This window comes from Raphanus sativus, unplaced genomic scaffold, assembly GCF_000801105.2.
Source record: "Raphanus sativus cultivar WK10039 unplaced genomic scaffold, ASM80110v3 Scaffold0239, whole genome shotgun sequence".
NCBI lineage: Eukaryota > Viridiplantae > Streptophyta > Magnoliopsida > Brassicales > Brassicaceae > Raphanus > Raphanus sativus.
In genome coordinates this window covers 1-16,494 of record NW_026615559.1, presented here as the reverse complement: position 1 = coordinate 16,494, position 16,494 = coordinate 1, and the positions used below count along the sequence as shown (strand labels likewise).

At 37.8% G+C, this 16,494-nt stretch overlaps 2 protein-coding genes across 2 annotated transcripts; one reads left to right on the top strand and one right to left on the bottom strand.

The window, feature by feature from the left end:
- Positions 1–10,271: 10,271 nt before the first annotated feature.
- LOC108806329 (PHD finger protein ALFIN-LIKE 4) lies at positions 10,272–12,275 on the top strand. Its single transcript, XM_018578415.2, has 5 exons — positions 10,272–10,449; positions 10,568–10,600; positions 11,273–11,501; positions 11,631–11,763; positions 11,838–12,275. The coding sequence occupies exons 1-5, from the start codon at positions 10,353–10,355 to the stop codon at positions 12,099–12,101; spliced, it is 756 nt and encodes a 251-aa protein (XP_018433917.1). The 5' UTR covers positions 10,272–10,352; the 3' UTR covers positions 12,102–12,275.
- Positions 12,276–12,807: 532 nt separating this feature from the next.
- Positions 12,808–15,902, bottom strand: LOC130501639 (25S rRNA (cytosine-C(5))-methyltransferase NSUN5-like). The gene is made up of 13 exons (XM_056996482.1): positions 15,631–15,902; positions 15,473–15,531; positions 15,010–15,060; positions 14,800–14,935; positions 14,625–14,710; positions 14,386–14,484; positions 14,261–14,314; positions 14,033–14,177; positions 13,825–13,886; positions 13,607–13,694; positions 13,454–13,531; positions 13,211–13,372; positions 12,808–13,129 (listed from the first exon to the last, which is right to left on the bottom strand). Exons 1-13 carry the CDS (start codon positions 15,866–15,868, stop codon positions 12,918–12,920), a joined length of 1,470 nt encoding a protein of 489 aa, XP_056852462.1. The 5' UTR covers positions 15,869–15,902; the 3' UTR covers positions 12,808–12,917.
- Between the last annotated feature and the right edge of the window lie 592 nt (positions 15,903–16,494).

Genomic DNA, 16,494 nt, shown 5'->3' with positions numbered 1-16,494 from the left:
TAGAATATGGATCATTGTGAAACAGATGCAATATTAGGTTTTTTTTTGGGGAATATTAGGTTCGATTTAATTATTATAGATTTGTGGAATATCTTGATGAAGTAGTGCTTGGAAAATGTGCAATGATTATTTGTTTTGGCAGAACGTTTTACGCTACTTAAATAATCTAAATAATTTGCATGATCGACTCAATGTCAAAGGTTATATCACTATAATTCATATATTAATTTAAATTACTTTCACACTTGCTATCTCGCTATTAATCAAGAGAATATTACTCTTTACGGACACTTTCCTCTTTATCAATTATACTTTAAGTCACTTGTGTTTCAAAGCACATTTTCTCCTAACGAAATAACTAACATATCCTTCTCTTTGTGTGTAAGTGGATTTCATCAACTCTCTAACCAGACCAAAAATCGATGTCTTTCTATTTTGTTTACCTCTAACCAAACAATACTGATTTAACTATTCCATTTTAAATCAAAAATATCTTTCAAACCAATTAAATATTTTTTGGCTCTTATTTTAAAAATCAATCGACTTGCTCTTGATACAGATTCCAATAGACAAATCCTAATTTCACTTTTGAGAGAAACCCGATGTTTAGAAATTGAGAAATCGGAGACCTTTCTTCAACCCCTAATCTGCCATTCTCACCGACGTCTGTTTCTTTTTTCTCTGAGTTGCCATTTGTCGTCTCTATTCCGTTTTGCCGCCGTCCATCTCACCGACTTCTGTTTCCTTTTCCTCCGATTTTCCCTTGTCGATTCTGTTCCGTTCTGCCGCCGTTGACACTTTTAGATCTTCATTCATTTCTCTTCCAATTTTTGACTTTTGTTTTCTTCAAATTTGTTTTCCTAACCAATAAGACTGGTATTAAAATTGGAAAAGCAATTCAGATGACAATGGTGGTGGTGTAGACAACGGATACCGTGGCGGTGGCAACAGTGGAGGCTATGGTGGAGGTGGCGGTGGATACCGCAGTGGATGCGGTGCCGCGGTGGTGATTGTGGAAGACGTGAGGGTCGATACAACGGTGGTCGCTACTTGTTATGAATACGGTGAGGGTTGCTGTGGTGGTGGCGGTAGAGGCCGTGGTGGAGGAAGCGGTGGATACATACAAAAGCTTGACGGCCGCAACATTAGCGAGGTTCAGTCCCATGGAAACGATGGTGGTGGTGGTGGAGGTGGAGGCCATGGTGGAGGAAGCGATGGATACCGCAGTGGAGGCGGTGGTGGTTATGGAAGCGATGGTGGAAGACATGAGTGTGGATACAATGGTGGTGGTTGGTGGAGGTGGTTGCCCCATCCACAAAATCTTGAACATAAGACTTCGTCCACAAGATCTTCATCCACAACATGGAGATGGAAGCCGTGAGGAAGAGAAAGTGGTCGTAGATGTCGTGGTGGTGGATGTTGTGGTGGTGGATGGAGATACAGAGGTAGAAGACGTAAGGAGAGGAAGTGGTGGTGGATACCGTGTTGGTGGATGTTGTGGTGGTGGATGGTGGATAGAAGACGTGAGGAGGAGATGGTGGTGGTGGTGGGTTTTACAGACAATCTCAACATTCAAGGTTTATTTTTTTTATTTCAAAAGCACCGACACTTTTTTCATCTCACCAACTACGACTTCTGTCATTTTCTCATCGATATTCTATTGATCTCCATCGTTAGATACGCCGTTATACTCTATGAGTAAAAGATTCAAACTTTTCAAAACCCCATGCCTCTGTATCAAATACTTTGTTTCGTGAGAATTTTTTGGAGCACATATATTGAAAAGACTTGGGTTTTGTTAAATCTTCGTCGCACATGCTTTGTGATGGACCCAAATTATCGAGAGATCCTTGTTGAGATGAAGCAATAAGTGTTGATGAAGTGATGAAGAACAAGAGGGAACCAGGCGAGTTTAAACTAAGTAAAGGAGGAAGTAACTTGAGAGACAAGTCTGTTCATGCAACATGCAACCTAGTGTGAAGTGCAAGGCAAGACTTGAAGTGTATCTCGCCTAGTATGATTAAAGGAAGATACCTTATGCTATCAGAAGCAATAGGAACGTTAGGGATCGGATCACATGGGTTGGTTAAGGTTCAAAGTCAAGAGAGACGTTGAGGACCTGTCGCTATCCCGGATCAGTGTGCGCAGATCAGCCTTGTCTTCTTTCTCTATTGTTTATTCATTGTCTAGGGTTCTACTTGTTTATTATTTCCCTTCTGTCGACATTGTACTTGTAAGTCTCTATATATGGGTTGCTCCCATAAACAAATCAATCAAGTGAATCATTTCCATTATTCTCTCAACTCCTCACTCGCCATGTTACATTCACACCTAACCAAGTGTACTTTCAGGATATTGAGACTAGTAGGTTGCTTGGCAATGGTGTGACTAAAGGAGACTTGTACTTGCTTGAAGACACCAAGTCATCAGCCGATTTATCTTATGCTTTAAACTCTATTTCTACTTTACCTAAAGATGTATTGTGGCATGCTAGATTAGGACACCCTCATTCTCGTGCTTTGAACATCATGTTGCCTAGTATTTCTTTTAAAAGTGATTGTGAAGCTTGTATCTTAGGAAAACATTGCAAAAATGTGTTTCCTAGATCAAGTAAAATTTATGAAAATTGCTTTGACCTTATACACTCTGATGTATGGACTGCTCCATGTGTTTCTAGAGAGCATCACAAATATTTTGTCACCTTCATAGATGAGAAATCCAAATACACATGGATCACATTATTGCAATCTAAAGATAGGGTCTTAGAAGCATTTATAAATTTTCAAAACTATGTCACTAATCACTTTAATGCCAAGATAAAGATTTTGAGATCAGATAATGGAGGAGAATATACAAGCAATGCTTTCAAGCAACATCTAGCCAAACATGGGATGATCCACCAAACTAGCTGTCCATACACTCCACAACAAAATGGTGTGGCCGAGAGAAAGAACAGGCACCTTATGGAGGTAGCTAGAAGTATGATGTTCCATACAAGTGTGCCTAAACGTTTTTGGGGTGATGCAGTCTTAACAGCCTGCTACTTAATCAACCGGATTCCCACAAGAGTCCTACATGACCAATCCCCTTATGAGGTACTGAATAACACTCAACCATCTATTGAACATATGCGTGTGTTTGGTTGTCTTTGCTTTGTCTTTGTTCCAGGAGAGCAAAGAGATAAGTTGGCGGCCAAGAGTACAAAAGCAGTGTTCATTGGATATTCTCCCACTCAGAAAGGGTACAAATGCTTTGTACCAGAGACCAGGAGGGTCTTAGTCTCCAGGGATGTCAAGTTCTTGGAATCCAAAGGCTACTATGATGGAAACAGTTGGGAGGATTTAGAGAATCTATCTCACTCTGCTTCAGATAGAGCATCCAGCCTAAGAAGAGTCATGGAAAGTCTAGGCATCAGTGTACCTGTTGAGAGGGCATCCGGAGAAGCACCAGTGACACCAGCAGCTACTCCTGAGGTTACTCACCTTGATCATGAGGGGGACAATGAAGCTGAGCAACAAGAGGAGCAGTCAGCAAGTCCTGATCAAGCTGAGCAACAAGTGGAGCAGCATGCGCATGAGGATATCACTCAAGAGACTCAAGAGGAGCCTACTATGAGTTCAGGTCCTAGTGGTGAAGAAGGCGACACTCAACCGACCCTGAGGAGAAGCACTAGAGTCAGGCAGCCAGCAACAAACTGGAAAAACAACAGAGTCTACTTCAACTCTCAAGCAGTAGCTCATCCCATCCAAGCAGTGTGCTCTCTAGCACAATACCCACAAGAGCATGTAGTGTTCATAGGAGAGCTGGATCAGGAATATATTCCAAGATCATATGAGGAAGCTATGGAGCATGCAGAATGGAGGGAATCAGTGGGCAGTGAGTCAAGTGCCATGATAATCAATGATACATGGTATGAGGCAGAACTACCAAAGGGCAAGAGAGCTGTGACTAGTCGGTGGATATTTACCATCAAATACAATGCTGATGGTACTGTGGAGAGGCGTAAGACAAGGTTGGTAGCAAGAGGCTTCACTCAAACCTATGGAGAGGATTACCTTGATACATTTGCGCCTGTTGCAAAACTACACACCATAAGGATAGTCCTCTCCTTAGCAGTCAACTTGGAGTGGGATCTATGGCAAATGGATGTGAAGAATGCATTCTTACAAGGAGAGTTGGAAGATGAAGTTTACATGAAGCCACCTCCTGGTCTTGAACACTTAGTGAAGCCAGGCAATGTTCTCAGATTGAAGAAAGCTATCTATGGTCTGAAGCAATCACCAAGAGCCTGGTATCACAAACTAAGCACCACACTTAATGGGAGAGGCTTTGTGAAGTCAGAAGCTGATCACACCTTGTTCACACTCACCAGCAAGCAGGGAATCATTGTGATCCTAGTGTATGTGGACGATATCATCATCACTGGCAGTGACAAAGAGGGGATACTTGCAACCAAGGCATATCTCAAGGCATCCTTTGATATCAAGGATTTGGGAGAGCTAAAATATTTTCTAGGCATTGAAATATGCCGATCCAAGGAGGGATTGTTCTTATCTCAAAGGAAGTATGCTTTAGATTTGCTAAAGGAGGCTGGTGATCTAGGAGGAAGAGCTGCAAAGACTCCACTTGAGGATGGATATAAAGTGATGCGTGAGGGGGAGATTGAGAATCAACCATACACTGATGTCAAGCACTATAGAAGAATGGTTGGGAAGCTCATCTACATCACTATAACCAGACCAGACGTTTGCTTTGCAGTCAACCAAGTAAGCCAACACATGCAAGCTCCAAAGATGCACCATTGGAACATGGTGGAGAGGATACTAAGGTACCTAAGAGAGGCACCAGGTCAGGGGGTCTGGATGGGATGCAACAAGAGTACTGAGATAGTAGGCTATTGTGATGCTGATTGGGCAGGAGATAGAGTGGATAGGAGATCAACTACAGGCTACTGCACCTTCATTGGAGGCAACTTAGTGACTTGGAAGAGCAAGAAGCAAAAGGTTGTGTCATGTTCAAGTGCTGAAGCTGAATACAGGGCAATGAGGAAGCTAACTAGTGAGCTGATCTGGATCAGGAATCTGCTTAAAGACTTGGGCATAGAGACTTCATCCCCAATCACCATGCACTGTGACAATCAAGCTGCAATACATATAGCATCCAACAATGTGTTCCATGAGAGGACTAAACACATTGAGGTGGATTGCCATAAAGTAAGGCAGGCTGTAGAGCAAAGGATAATCTTGCCATGCTACACAAGGAGTGAAGATCAGTTGGCTGACATCTTCACCAAGGCTGCTAGTACTAAGGTTTGCGAGTTCATACATTCTAAGTTGGGACTCGTGGATCTTTCATCACACTGATCCCCTTAGCCATGAGGTGTTCTACTCTTTTTCCTTGATATGTTTTTTGTCCCACTGGGTTTTGCATATCAAGGTTTTAATGAGGGAATGCTTCATGGCTTCCAAGCTTGACTTGTTCCATATGGTCAAGCTTGAGGGGGAGTGTTGAGATGAAGCAATAAGTGTTGATGAAGTGATGAAGAACAAGAGGGAACCAGGCGAGTTTAAACTAAGTAAAGGAGGAAGTAACTTGAGAGACAAGTCTGTTCATGCAACATGCAACCTAGTGTGAAGTGCAAGGCAAGACTTGAAGTGTATCTCGCCTAGTATGATTAAAGGAAGATACCTTATGCTATCAGAAGCAATAGGAACGTTAGGGGATCGGATCACATGGGTTGGTTAAGGTTCAAAGTCAAGAGAGACGTTGAGGACCTGTCGCTATCCCGGATCAGTGTGCGCAGATCAGCCTTGTCTTCTTTCTCTATTGTTTATTCATTGTCTAGGGTTCTACTTGTTTATTATTTCCCTTCTGTCGACATTGTACTTGTAAGTCTCTATATATGGGTTGCTCCCATAAACAAATCAATCAAGTGAATCATTTCCATTATTCTCTCAACTCCTCACTCGCCATGTTTCTCTCTTTCTCTTAAGTCTTACACAAATTACTAATCTTCTCTACTAAACTCTTCTTGATTTTCTAATTCTAACAATCCTATCTGACAATAACAATTATTTTGCTCTGTTTTGTCTCTGATCTACGGAGGTAATTACTTCAGAGGGGTGGAAGTGGCTCTGTTTCTCTTCTCTTCTCCGCCAATTTCTTTGTCCACATATACGGCGTCTACAAATGGGCTATCCATATAATTGTTGTTCATAGCGTTTATGTCCAACCACAACTCAGCTTGTCTCTGTACCCAATAAAATAAGAAATCTCATAAAACAACCAAAGTTATTTACTTACTTTAACATTAATTGCACCTAGTTACAAACCGGGAAAAAACATAACCATTATTTACTAAGGCAACGAGAGGGAGAACAATGAGAGAACAATACACTTACGCTACTCAGGGGCAGAAATGGTAAAAAAAAATAGCTGTTGGGATAAAGTGTCTCAAATTCATAATGTGTCTCTCCATAAAAAACAAAACCATAAAATACCTGTTTCCGTAAGTCTCTCATTAATCAAGTTTTATAGAGACAAAAAGACTCCCACGTTCAATCCAAACGCCTCCGTCCACTGGGAAAATGTAGAGAATTAAGACTGTCTCCAATTATTATAAAGTTATAAGGATTCATCCAGTCGTTCGGAAGATAAGTGAATCTTTCTTTCGTTCAAATTAAAATGTGATTTAAGAATACTCTTAACTGTTTTCTTGTAAGGTTTGGTGTGATCACTTAACGATGTTTCTACAAGTGACTTAAATCTCAGTGTTTGTTTGGTTGCACTTACTCCAATAGCAACATCTCTAAACACCTAATTATAAGCTGGATTCAGTTTCTTGATTTATAAGTAACGCACAAAAGGAACAAATAATATTGAAAGAAAAGAACTGTTCCAGAGGTTCCAATGTCATAATCAAAGAACTATATTATAAAGTTGAATATATTTTCTATCCTTGGCTACTATGACACAATAGATATGGATATGGCTTTCATTTTTTAGAAAACCCACATTGATATCTCCTCCGTTCAACTTTTGTATAATCTTTGGTTTCCTAAATTATTATTTCTTACCATTTTTTGAATAGTCTGATCAAGCCAGGTTGCTGATTAGTGACATTCAGTCTTAACTATAACTACAGTGTGTGTAGATCAGATCACCGTGAGCTTAAAAACCTCAGCAGATAGATTTTTTTAAAAAATTATTATTTCTTAGTTTTTTTTAACTTAGTCAGGTAATATGTCAACAGCTCGATTATCTTACAAATGCCAAGGAATGACTAAAGATTGCACAATTACAACAATGTGACTCGCTATATATCATCTTGCTATCCTCTGTTAACAGCCAATGAGACTGTTAACGCACGACACAACTCTCATCTCAAGAAATGATCATATATCATTCAGGCTGGTTCTGGGGCAAAGGCTCTTCAAACTCGACACGGGGAAAAAGCATATCGTTTCGTGGTATGGACAAAAAATTGGCCCGAGTAAAGATCTTACTAACCAACGTCTTCAAAACTGAGTTTCTAGCCTAAAAGATCGTTTAGAAGCGGACGTGCATGCACCGTCGGTCAAGGCGTTGCTTGTACTAACCTTTGTCAACGACATGTCTTCAGAAACAACGAATGGAGACGGATTAAAAGCGGAGCAAAATCCATCTACATCTCTAAATAATCTAAGTTAGATACTTAGATGTGTATCCTCTATGCACAACCCTCATGTTACGGGTTTAGCAAACTCGCTAATACAGTGCCCGGAGATTGCATAATATATAACCGAGGCTTCTAGTTCAGTTGGTAAAGAGTTTACAGTTGTGAGTTTCGCCACCTGGGTTCGAATCTCGGCCACTGGGGAATTAACATTTCGGCATCGCCAGGGACAGAGAACTGACAAGTGGCAACACGTGACTAGTCTGGACCATTTCAGTGGGACCAGGATACCTCTGTATAATTCAAAAAAAAAACTCGCTAATACAGTGCCTGGAGATTGCATAATTAATTTATTTATTTATCAGAGAAATTATGTCTCCTTGCAAAAAGAGTGGAAAAGAAGAGGGTCGACCATAGTTTACCTGATCGGGCTAGCACTTGGATCACAAGGCAAAGGACTGTCGAAAATCTGCCTTACATTGAAGGAGAACATAAAGCTCTCTGCTTTTGATGGAGAGAAATAATAACAACCTTCTGACTTTGTCATGATTCCTTTACTATCATTTAGTATACCAAATTGGCACATTGGGATCAAATATATTTCGACGTGACATGGCCACTCAGAAAACAATTAACAAAAGCTATTTGATGGGATGGGTTCTTTGAGATGATTGGTTGGTACGCCAGTAATGGGCTTTGACACTACAAAATGCAAATTACTTAATCAGAGAAAGCCCTAAAACCCAACTTGCCTATATAATTTGAGGGAAAAAAACAGGAAATGTGGTTTGGTTCTACGAACGCCATTAGTCATGAATTCTAATTATTATTTTAAAATTTATTAATCTAAAATATTGGAAAATCAAGATTTGATAAATGAAATTAAATCTTGAGGATATTTATCCCATTTTTAACTATTGTTTTATCTTGTGTATAAGGGGATAAATATCATGTCTTGGAATAACTATTAAATTGATTTGGTTCCTTATAAAACGATTCCAATACTTTTGTGACAAAATCATAAATTTATCATATTTATTTAAGATATTTATTTAAATCTAAGTATGGTAAATGAGATTTTCTTTCAGTAATATGAAATAAATACTTGTGCTTTTATATAGGAAAAGGACAAAAAACAAAAGTTTTTAAATTTCACCAAAATTTTAATTAAAAAGAAACAATTTGACCAAAGGAAAGTTATATTCATTTTTAAGGAAATTTATATTTATTTAAGTAACATAAATTTGAATAGCTAACACTTGTCAACAAATGAATTGATAAGTGAGATTTGTTTCAGTTTTGAAAAAAACATTTAAATATATTTAAAATTAGATAAAAACAAAGTAAAATAAGAATGAAAGAAAAAAACTCAAGATCTGCTAACTAAATTTTATATTTTGTTTAGAAGTAAGAGAAAAAATAAATATTGAATGCATGTCAAAATTTAATCAGCTAATTGACATCCATTATAATTTTTATGAGCAATATGAAGAGATTTTTATATTTTGAAATAGAAAAGTCACAGTATTTTTGAAAATAATTAATTTTATGGACATGATATGTTAATATAGACTAATTTAACGGTTAAATATGTTATTCAGATATCTTATAGGCGCAAAATGAACATATAATTTTTATAAAACTTTCTCAGAAATTTTCATTAGTGAAGAACAAAATACTAGATGGTCGAAGATATCTTTCTAATACTACATTACCCCGCGTAATTTGTTACATAGTACTTTGTTGGAAAATACCGAAAACTGCAATATAACATATTTTTCCGTCAACAAATAAAATTTGCCACGAAAAATAAATAAATTTAAAATTTTTAGTTAACTACTTTTGTGAAAAGAAAGAAAGAAGAAAGAAAGAAAGTTACCAAATATTAAAAACCGTTATTATTACCAAAAATGTTGTTCCGTCAGGAATAAAATTTGGCGCAAAAAAAATATTTGACTTTAAAACTATCCGTTAACTACTCTTTTGAGAAGAAAGAAAGAAAGTTACCAAATATTAAAAACCGTTATGATTACTAAAAACAAAATATTGTTCCATTAACAAATATTTTTTTGGCGTGCAAACTCTATATAAATTTAAAATTTTCCGTTAGCTACTCTTTTGAAAAACCGTTATGACTACCAGAAAAGAAAAATTGGCGCGAAAGAACATGAGATTCCGATAATCCAATAAAATCCCAAACACAAAAGATAAAACACACAAAACACATTACTATAAAAAAACTGGTTGAAAACTAACATTGATTGATCCAATCTCAAACACTGCCTCTACAATACTATACAATGTTGGCAAGCTATTTTTAGTTTTAACAACTTTTTTAGTCTTTTTCATAGAACACAGCAACTAAGTAACAAATGTGTTCTATGAAGAAGCTTTAGTAGGACAAACTCTTTCTAATCACAAAAAACATAACCAGGAGGTATCGGAGACATCGCCGGCTGTCAGCTAATGACTTAAAACAAATCAAAACAGACACGCGTCAACATGTAAGCGGTCCGTAGTGTAACCTCATCGTGATCCCTTCCACATCTGATTACTTCTCCTCACCTGCGGACTCCTCCTCATCTTATTAAATAACGCTTTATCGTTCTCTTTCTCGCACACAATTTTCTCAAGGCCAAGTCAAAGGCTTCTGTCTTCTGTCTTCTGTCTTCTTCTTCTGTTCTGTTCTGTAAGAATTATGGACGGAGGTGGCGCGTATAACCCACGCACGGTGGAGGAAGTTTTCAGAGACTTTAAGGGTCGTAGGAATGGCATGATTAAGGCTTTAACCACTGGTAAAAACAAAATATTTGGTTTCCATCAACACTTTACTTTCCCCTTTGTTTTTGTTTTTTTTTCTCCTATTGTTTATAATCAATTTTTTTTATTTTTTTTTGGTTTGGTTTCTGGCAGATGTTCATGACTTCCGCCGACTTTGTGATCCCGGTGAGTGTTCCGTTTATAGATTTTGATCTCCGGTGATGAAAGTCACTGTTTTTTTTTCTTAAGTATTGAATTGTCTTTGTTGTGATTTTTTTTTGAGGTTATGCCATTAGGGGTTTGATAAGTTCCTTCTCTGTTTTTTTTTTGTTTGGTAAAGTGTTGATTTTTATTTGACTTGGCTAAAGTGAAAAACAAAAAAGTTTGTTCCTTTCTGTGATTTTCATGATTTAGGTTGTCTTGGGGGCTCAGCATTGTGCTTGTAATAGAGGTGTTTGAATAGTATAGAGACAGGGGAGGAGAGACTTAAAAGTGCTCTTGTTTCTCTGTGTGTTGATCATTTCTTTTGATTTTAATTGATGATTGTGTTTTCCTCACAAAAATTCAGAGTCTCTGGAGTCTTATCAGCTTGACTGTGTGGTTAAAATCACTGTTTAAATTCAGAGTCTCTGGAGTCTTATCAGCTTGACTGTGTGGTTAAAATCACTGTTTATGTTGCTTTCCTCACCTAGCTGTATTTGGTGAATCTCTGTTCTTTTCAGATGTTTTAGTCAGAGGCTCATTGTGCTCTTTGTTTTTATGTCATTTGTCTTTGTGTGTTTTTGTGATCTTGTAAGGGATTTAGTTTGTGGCTTACTTACAGCTTGTCCTTATTTTTTGGTTTTGTGATTTTAATAGAGAAGGAGAACTTGTGCCTTTATGGGCTCCCTAATGAGCAATGGGAAGTGAATTTACCGGCTGAAGAGGTTCCCCCGGAGATCCCAGAGCCTGTTTTGGGTATCAACTTTGCCCGGAACGGGATGGTGGAGAAGGATTGGCTGTCCCTTGTTGCTGTCCACAGTGATGCATGGCTTCTTGCAGTTGCTTTCTTTTTCGGATCCAGGTTTGGGTTTGACAAAGCTGATAGGTATGTATGTTTCTCCCTCTTGAGTCTATATGTTGTTCTTGTTGTGGTATATATGTATATGCTGCTAAGGTTCAAGGTTTGTGAAGCTCTCTGTGATTTGATGTTGTTGGTCCCACCTTTTTGTTGCAGGAAACGCCTTTTCAATATGATGAATGAGCTACCATCAGTCTTTGAGGTTGTGACTGGTACTGCTAAGAAACAATCAAAGGAGAAATCCTCTGTTTCCAACAATAGCAGCAACAGATCCAAATCAAACTCCAAGGTAAAGTGTTCTTTTTAAGACATGAACACTTATGTTTCTTGTCCATCTAACTAAAACATATATCCTTTTTACAGCGAGGAGGATCAGAACCTCGGCCTAAGTACTCAAAGGCAGAGCCCAAAGAGGAAGAGGAAGAGGAGGAGGATGATGATGAGCAAGGTGAAACAGAGTGTGGGGCATGTGGTGAGAACTATGCAGAAAATGAGTTCTGGATCTGCTGTGACCTCTGTGAGAGCTGGTTCCATGGGAAGTGTGTGAAGATAACACCAGCCAGAGCTGAGCACATCAAGCAGTACAAGTGCCCATCTTGCAGCAACAACAAGAGGGGTCGGTCCTGAAAATTTCAGTCTGTGTATTTGCTTTATATATGATGAACAGCCTAACTGTTTTTGGTTTAGATTTTTATTTGTTGATTTAAGACCTCATGTGATTTGGTTATCTTAGGTGCAAGTTAACCTCTTCTTAGGATGACATTTTAGTTATCATTGTTACAAATGGGAGGTGGTTTGATCCTTGCTCTCTGTTATAATGTTCTGTCTATTAGAGAAGAAGACATCTTTAAACTCAAATCAAAATATCCTGTTAGATTCTCTTATCACGTTTCTTCACCTTAACAAAGGAAACTGAGAAACTCAGACTAAGAATTGTGGCTAGGCACTTCAAGATGTCCCAAAGCCTTGTTAAAGACTTGTGGACTCAGTTTCAGCCAGAGAAACTTGTTGCCTTGTTTTGAGGAACTATCATAGGGTAAAGAGAGGTGGATACACCAGAGAAGAGAGCAGCACAGAGGAAGGAAAAACCTTGATTTATCAATCATTGGCCAGTTTATGTCCTTAGGCATATGTACCTGAGACGAAAATGATGTTGCTCTTCTCTCCTCTCTCATCAAAGCACATTAACTAATTTTTCAGCCAACCTTTTACTTGAACCAATCAAGGTACCAATCAACATGAACTTTGTATACAACATGCTCAAAAGCGACTTAAAAGGTTGGCCTCAATAGTAAATGAAGATCACAGTGAGCTAAGAAAGAGGCGAATGAAGTGTTTCAAAAGAGAGACTACTATATAAAAATGATGTTTCGTTTACAAAAAAAGTTCCTCATTCTTTGAAGAAAGGTACTTGGTCTTCTGAGATGGGACTTAATATGGAGTTTACCTCCTGGACCCGTGCAACCTACCATTCCAAGCTCTGAAGAACACTTTGGGCCAAAGAAAAGGATAAAACTGTTTGCGTCTTCGTCGACACTCTCCTTCAGGAAGCTCATACGGTTTTGGGTTATCAAGTTTGTTTGTTGTCTTGGTGAACAAAGCGATGAAGAACCCTTCTTTGTCCTCCACAGGATCCATCCTGAGTAAATGTTCAGCTGCAAACCAACATGATCAACTTGTTAGAAAAAAAAAACAGAGAGACAATCATGGTGAGTTGAAAGGGCGATGATACTTACATCCTGCGAATACAGGGAGACCACGACGCTGCCAGTTAGGAAAAGGAGTAGCAAGTTCGAAGCCGAGGGATGAAGCCAGAGGTAAGACAGATGAGACCACATCTTCGTTTTCTATCTGGTGGATGGAGCATGTGCTGTATACTACTCTCTCAACCTGTGGAACTACAAGTGTATAGGCATAGGATGAGTACTAAACTACTAATAGAAAAAGTTAACACTGGAGAAACAAGTACGTAAGCTCACAGGAGAGTGCATGGGCAAGAGCCTTCTTCTGGAAAACAGCGAGCTTGTGCAGTCTTATGGAGTCATAGTTCTTGTTATCTACATGGGAAAAGTGTCTTAAAAGAGTTCAGTCATTGTGTAATATAACAAACACAAAGAAGAGTCAGTTGAAACCTGCTGAATGAGAAGGAAGGAGATGGTCCAGACGATCTGTAATGGTTCCAGAGCCAGAGCAAGATGGATCCAACAATATAGCCCGAACCTGCGATAAATCAGCCACACGCATATGCATTTGGTTCAAATGACTACATCTGCTTATGCTACAGGGACTCTAGATAATAACATCAGATGGTTACTATTGTTCATTTGATTCAGACTAAGTAATGCTTTACCTTTGCAAAAGAAGGATCTTCCGGATTTAGGCTCAGAAAATCACCATGAAAGACTTCAATATCTACAGCTTGTGGTTAAGCAAAGCAATCATGGACAGACATGGCTTGAGAAGCCTTTATCCAATCAAATTTGGTGTTTAATTTCATGCAACACTCATTTGGAACATAACTCATTTAGCTAAAAGGGTATATGCTAAAAGAAGGATACTGGTAGCACCAGATAGCTTAATAGTCTGTTCCAAGCGCTTTACACGTTCTTCATTTAGCTCACACGCTATGATTTTTCCTTGTCCTTTCATAAGAGCAGAAAGATGAACGGTTTTGTTACCTGGAGCTGAACAGGCATCAATAACCTTCACAAAACAAGGTTCAATTTAGCATATGGTAAGATACAACAAGTCTATTGACAACCACCAAACAGAAAATATGGGCCTACCTCCCAACCTGCTTGTGGCTGCAGTGCTGCTGCTACCATTGAACTTCCCTTTCCCTATCATCCCAAGCAGCAAAATTATAAACTATATGTTAAACAGAATTTACAAAGATCTTTCACTATTCTACCTGCAAAAATATACGCCCATTCATAACCAAAGGATGAGCATGCAAATCACTGCCAGGTGGCATCACTAACAAGTCAGGAACTGTCTCATCCTTCTGCACCTATCTCATATTTAAAAAAAAAAAAAGAAAGTGTGAGCTCCTTCCCACAATCACTGAATCAAATAACTTCCTTATTGTGTAAGAACTCATCCTGTGAGAAGTGAGAACTAAACAAACAGACATATAACACTAGTACGTACCTTATACAGTTTCTCCAGCTCCTTCACTGCTGAATCTACATCCATCTTAAGTGTATTTACACGAACATAACGTGGCTTTATATGACCTGTATCAAAAAAAACTTAAAATCAATATTTATATAGACAAAGACAACAACAGATAACACGCTTAATGCCTAGTGTATCATAATAATACCATTGAGCTGAGAAAGATCCAACAACTCTTCAACGTTTTTAACATTCTTCCTCACAAGAAGCGTGGCTAGACCTGACAGTAGAGCATCTTTACGGCGCACAAGAAACTTCTCAGCATCACCAATCGATGGAGTCTCCTGACAATCAAAGAAGCTCCCTTGAGAAAACCAACCAAAAAACATAGCTGGAGAAGCTGCCAAAAAGCTATTACCTTGCCGAAAAGGATATCATAGCAGATAATGTAGACCAATGGCTCTTGCCTCTGCAAACAAAAAGAACAAAACTAAGCATTGAGGGCAATGTTCAAAAATATCCAAAGAGGACTAGCAAATAGTCGAATTATTAATAAATATTAATATAATTATGTATATCACATTTATATTAAATATTTTAGCTTCGTGTCAAATTCTAAAATTGTTTTGATAGTTTTCAAAAAATTAGATATACAAAAAAGAAGTTAATCGAATTCATGGATTTCCACTAATATTATTGGTTGATTAAACAAATTTAGACCAAATTAAATACTTTTAAACCGATTTGAACTGATTTGAAAAGAATAAACAGGCTTTTAAGAAAAATCGTTTTGGTTATTAAAAATAAACGATTTAGAATTCAATAAGTGTAAATTAAAGCATCGATTTTTACATTAATAGCAATTACGATGATCACATTACCTTCCATTTGCTATTCAACACGTTAGCAATTTCAAGAACATCCTTAATCACATCAAGATCTGCATATAGTTCATATAATACAAGAAATAAGCTTTCAAAAAGAAAAATCGATTTTTAACTGTTTGGGTATTATTGGCTAAAGAGGAGAAAGGACGTACGCTTTAGCGTCTCGCAGACGAGAGCGAACGTGCCGCGTTTGTTGCGCACGGAAGGGCTGAAGACGAGCGACTTTATCGAAGCCACGGCTCGGCGCTCGGCGTCGCCTCGGAGAACGGTGTGGAGGATTTTGGCGGCTTCCCTTCTGGCGTATAGAGCTGATCTCTCGGCGCCGGAAGATGGTTGCTTGCTCGGCTGTCGTGTTGCTTTCGGCGGCGCGTTTGATTTGCGACGCGCCATCAAAACCCTCTTCACGGAAACTAACTAAAACCCTCTGCTTCTTCTTCAGGTTAGATCTTTAAACGCAACGGTTTAGGTTCCCGGTTTTGCTAAACCGGACCAAAATTATACCCGATAGGTTTTCATAGCCAAAAAAAAGAAAAAAAAAAAATAGGGTGCCAATGCTTGTTAACACACATCTATACTATTATTATTCGCGAATTGATTTTTCGCAACGGATCTGTTAATATCGATACTAGCCTTAATAAATAAAATATATAATTAAGCTAAAAACAAAAACGAAAATTAATTTATTTGATTAAATAATTGATTAAAATTAATAATATTAAGATTTATCCAAAATCTAAAAATATTTTAAAATATAGATATAGTTCTTATATGTATGTTGTATTGTTATCTGATTTTTTTTAAATATAAGATTGAAAACATAAAGTATATAACTAAATATTAATAAATTAAAATTATTAATTTTATATAACTGAAAAGAAAATATTAAGTGACTTTAAAGATTTATTTATATATAATAAATATGTGTACAAAGAAATTTTCAAAAATTATAATTAATATGTATCAATTTTCAAACGAAATAAAATAATAATCTATTACCAATAGTCTTTTAACTATTA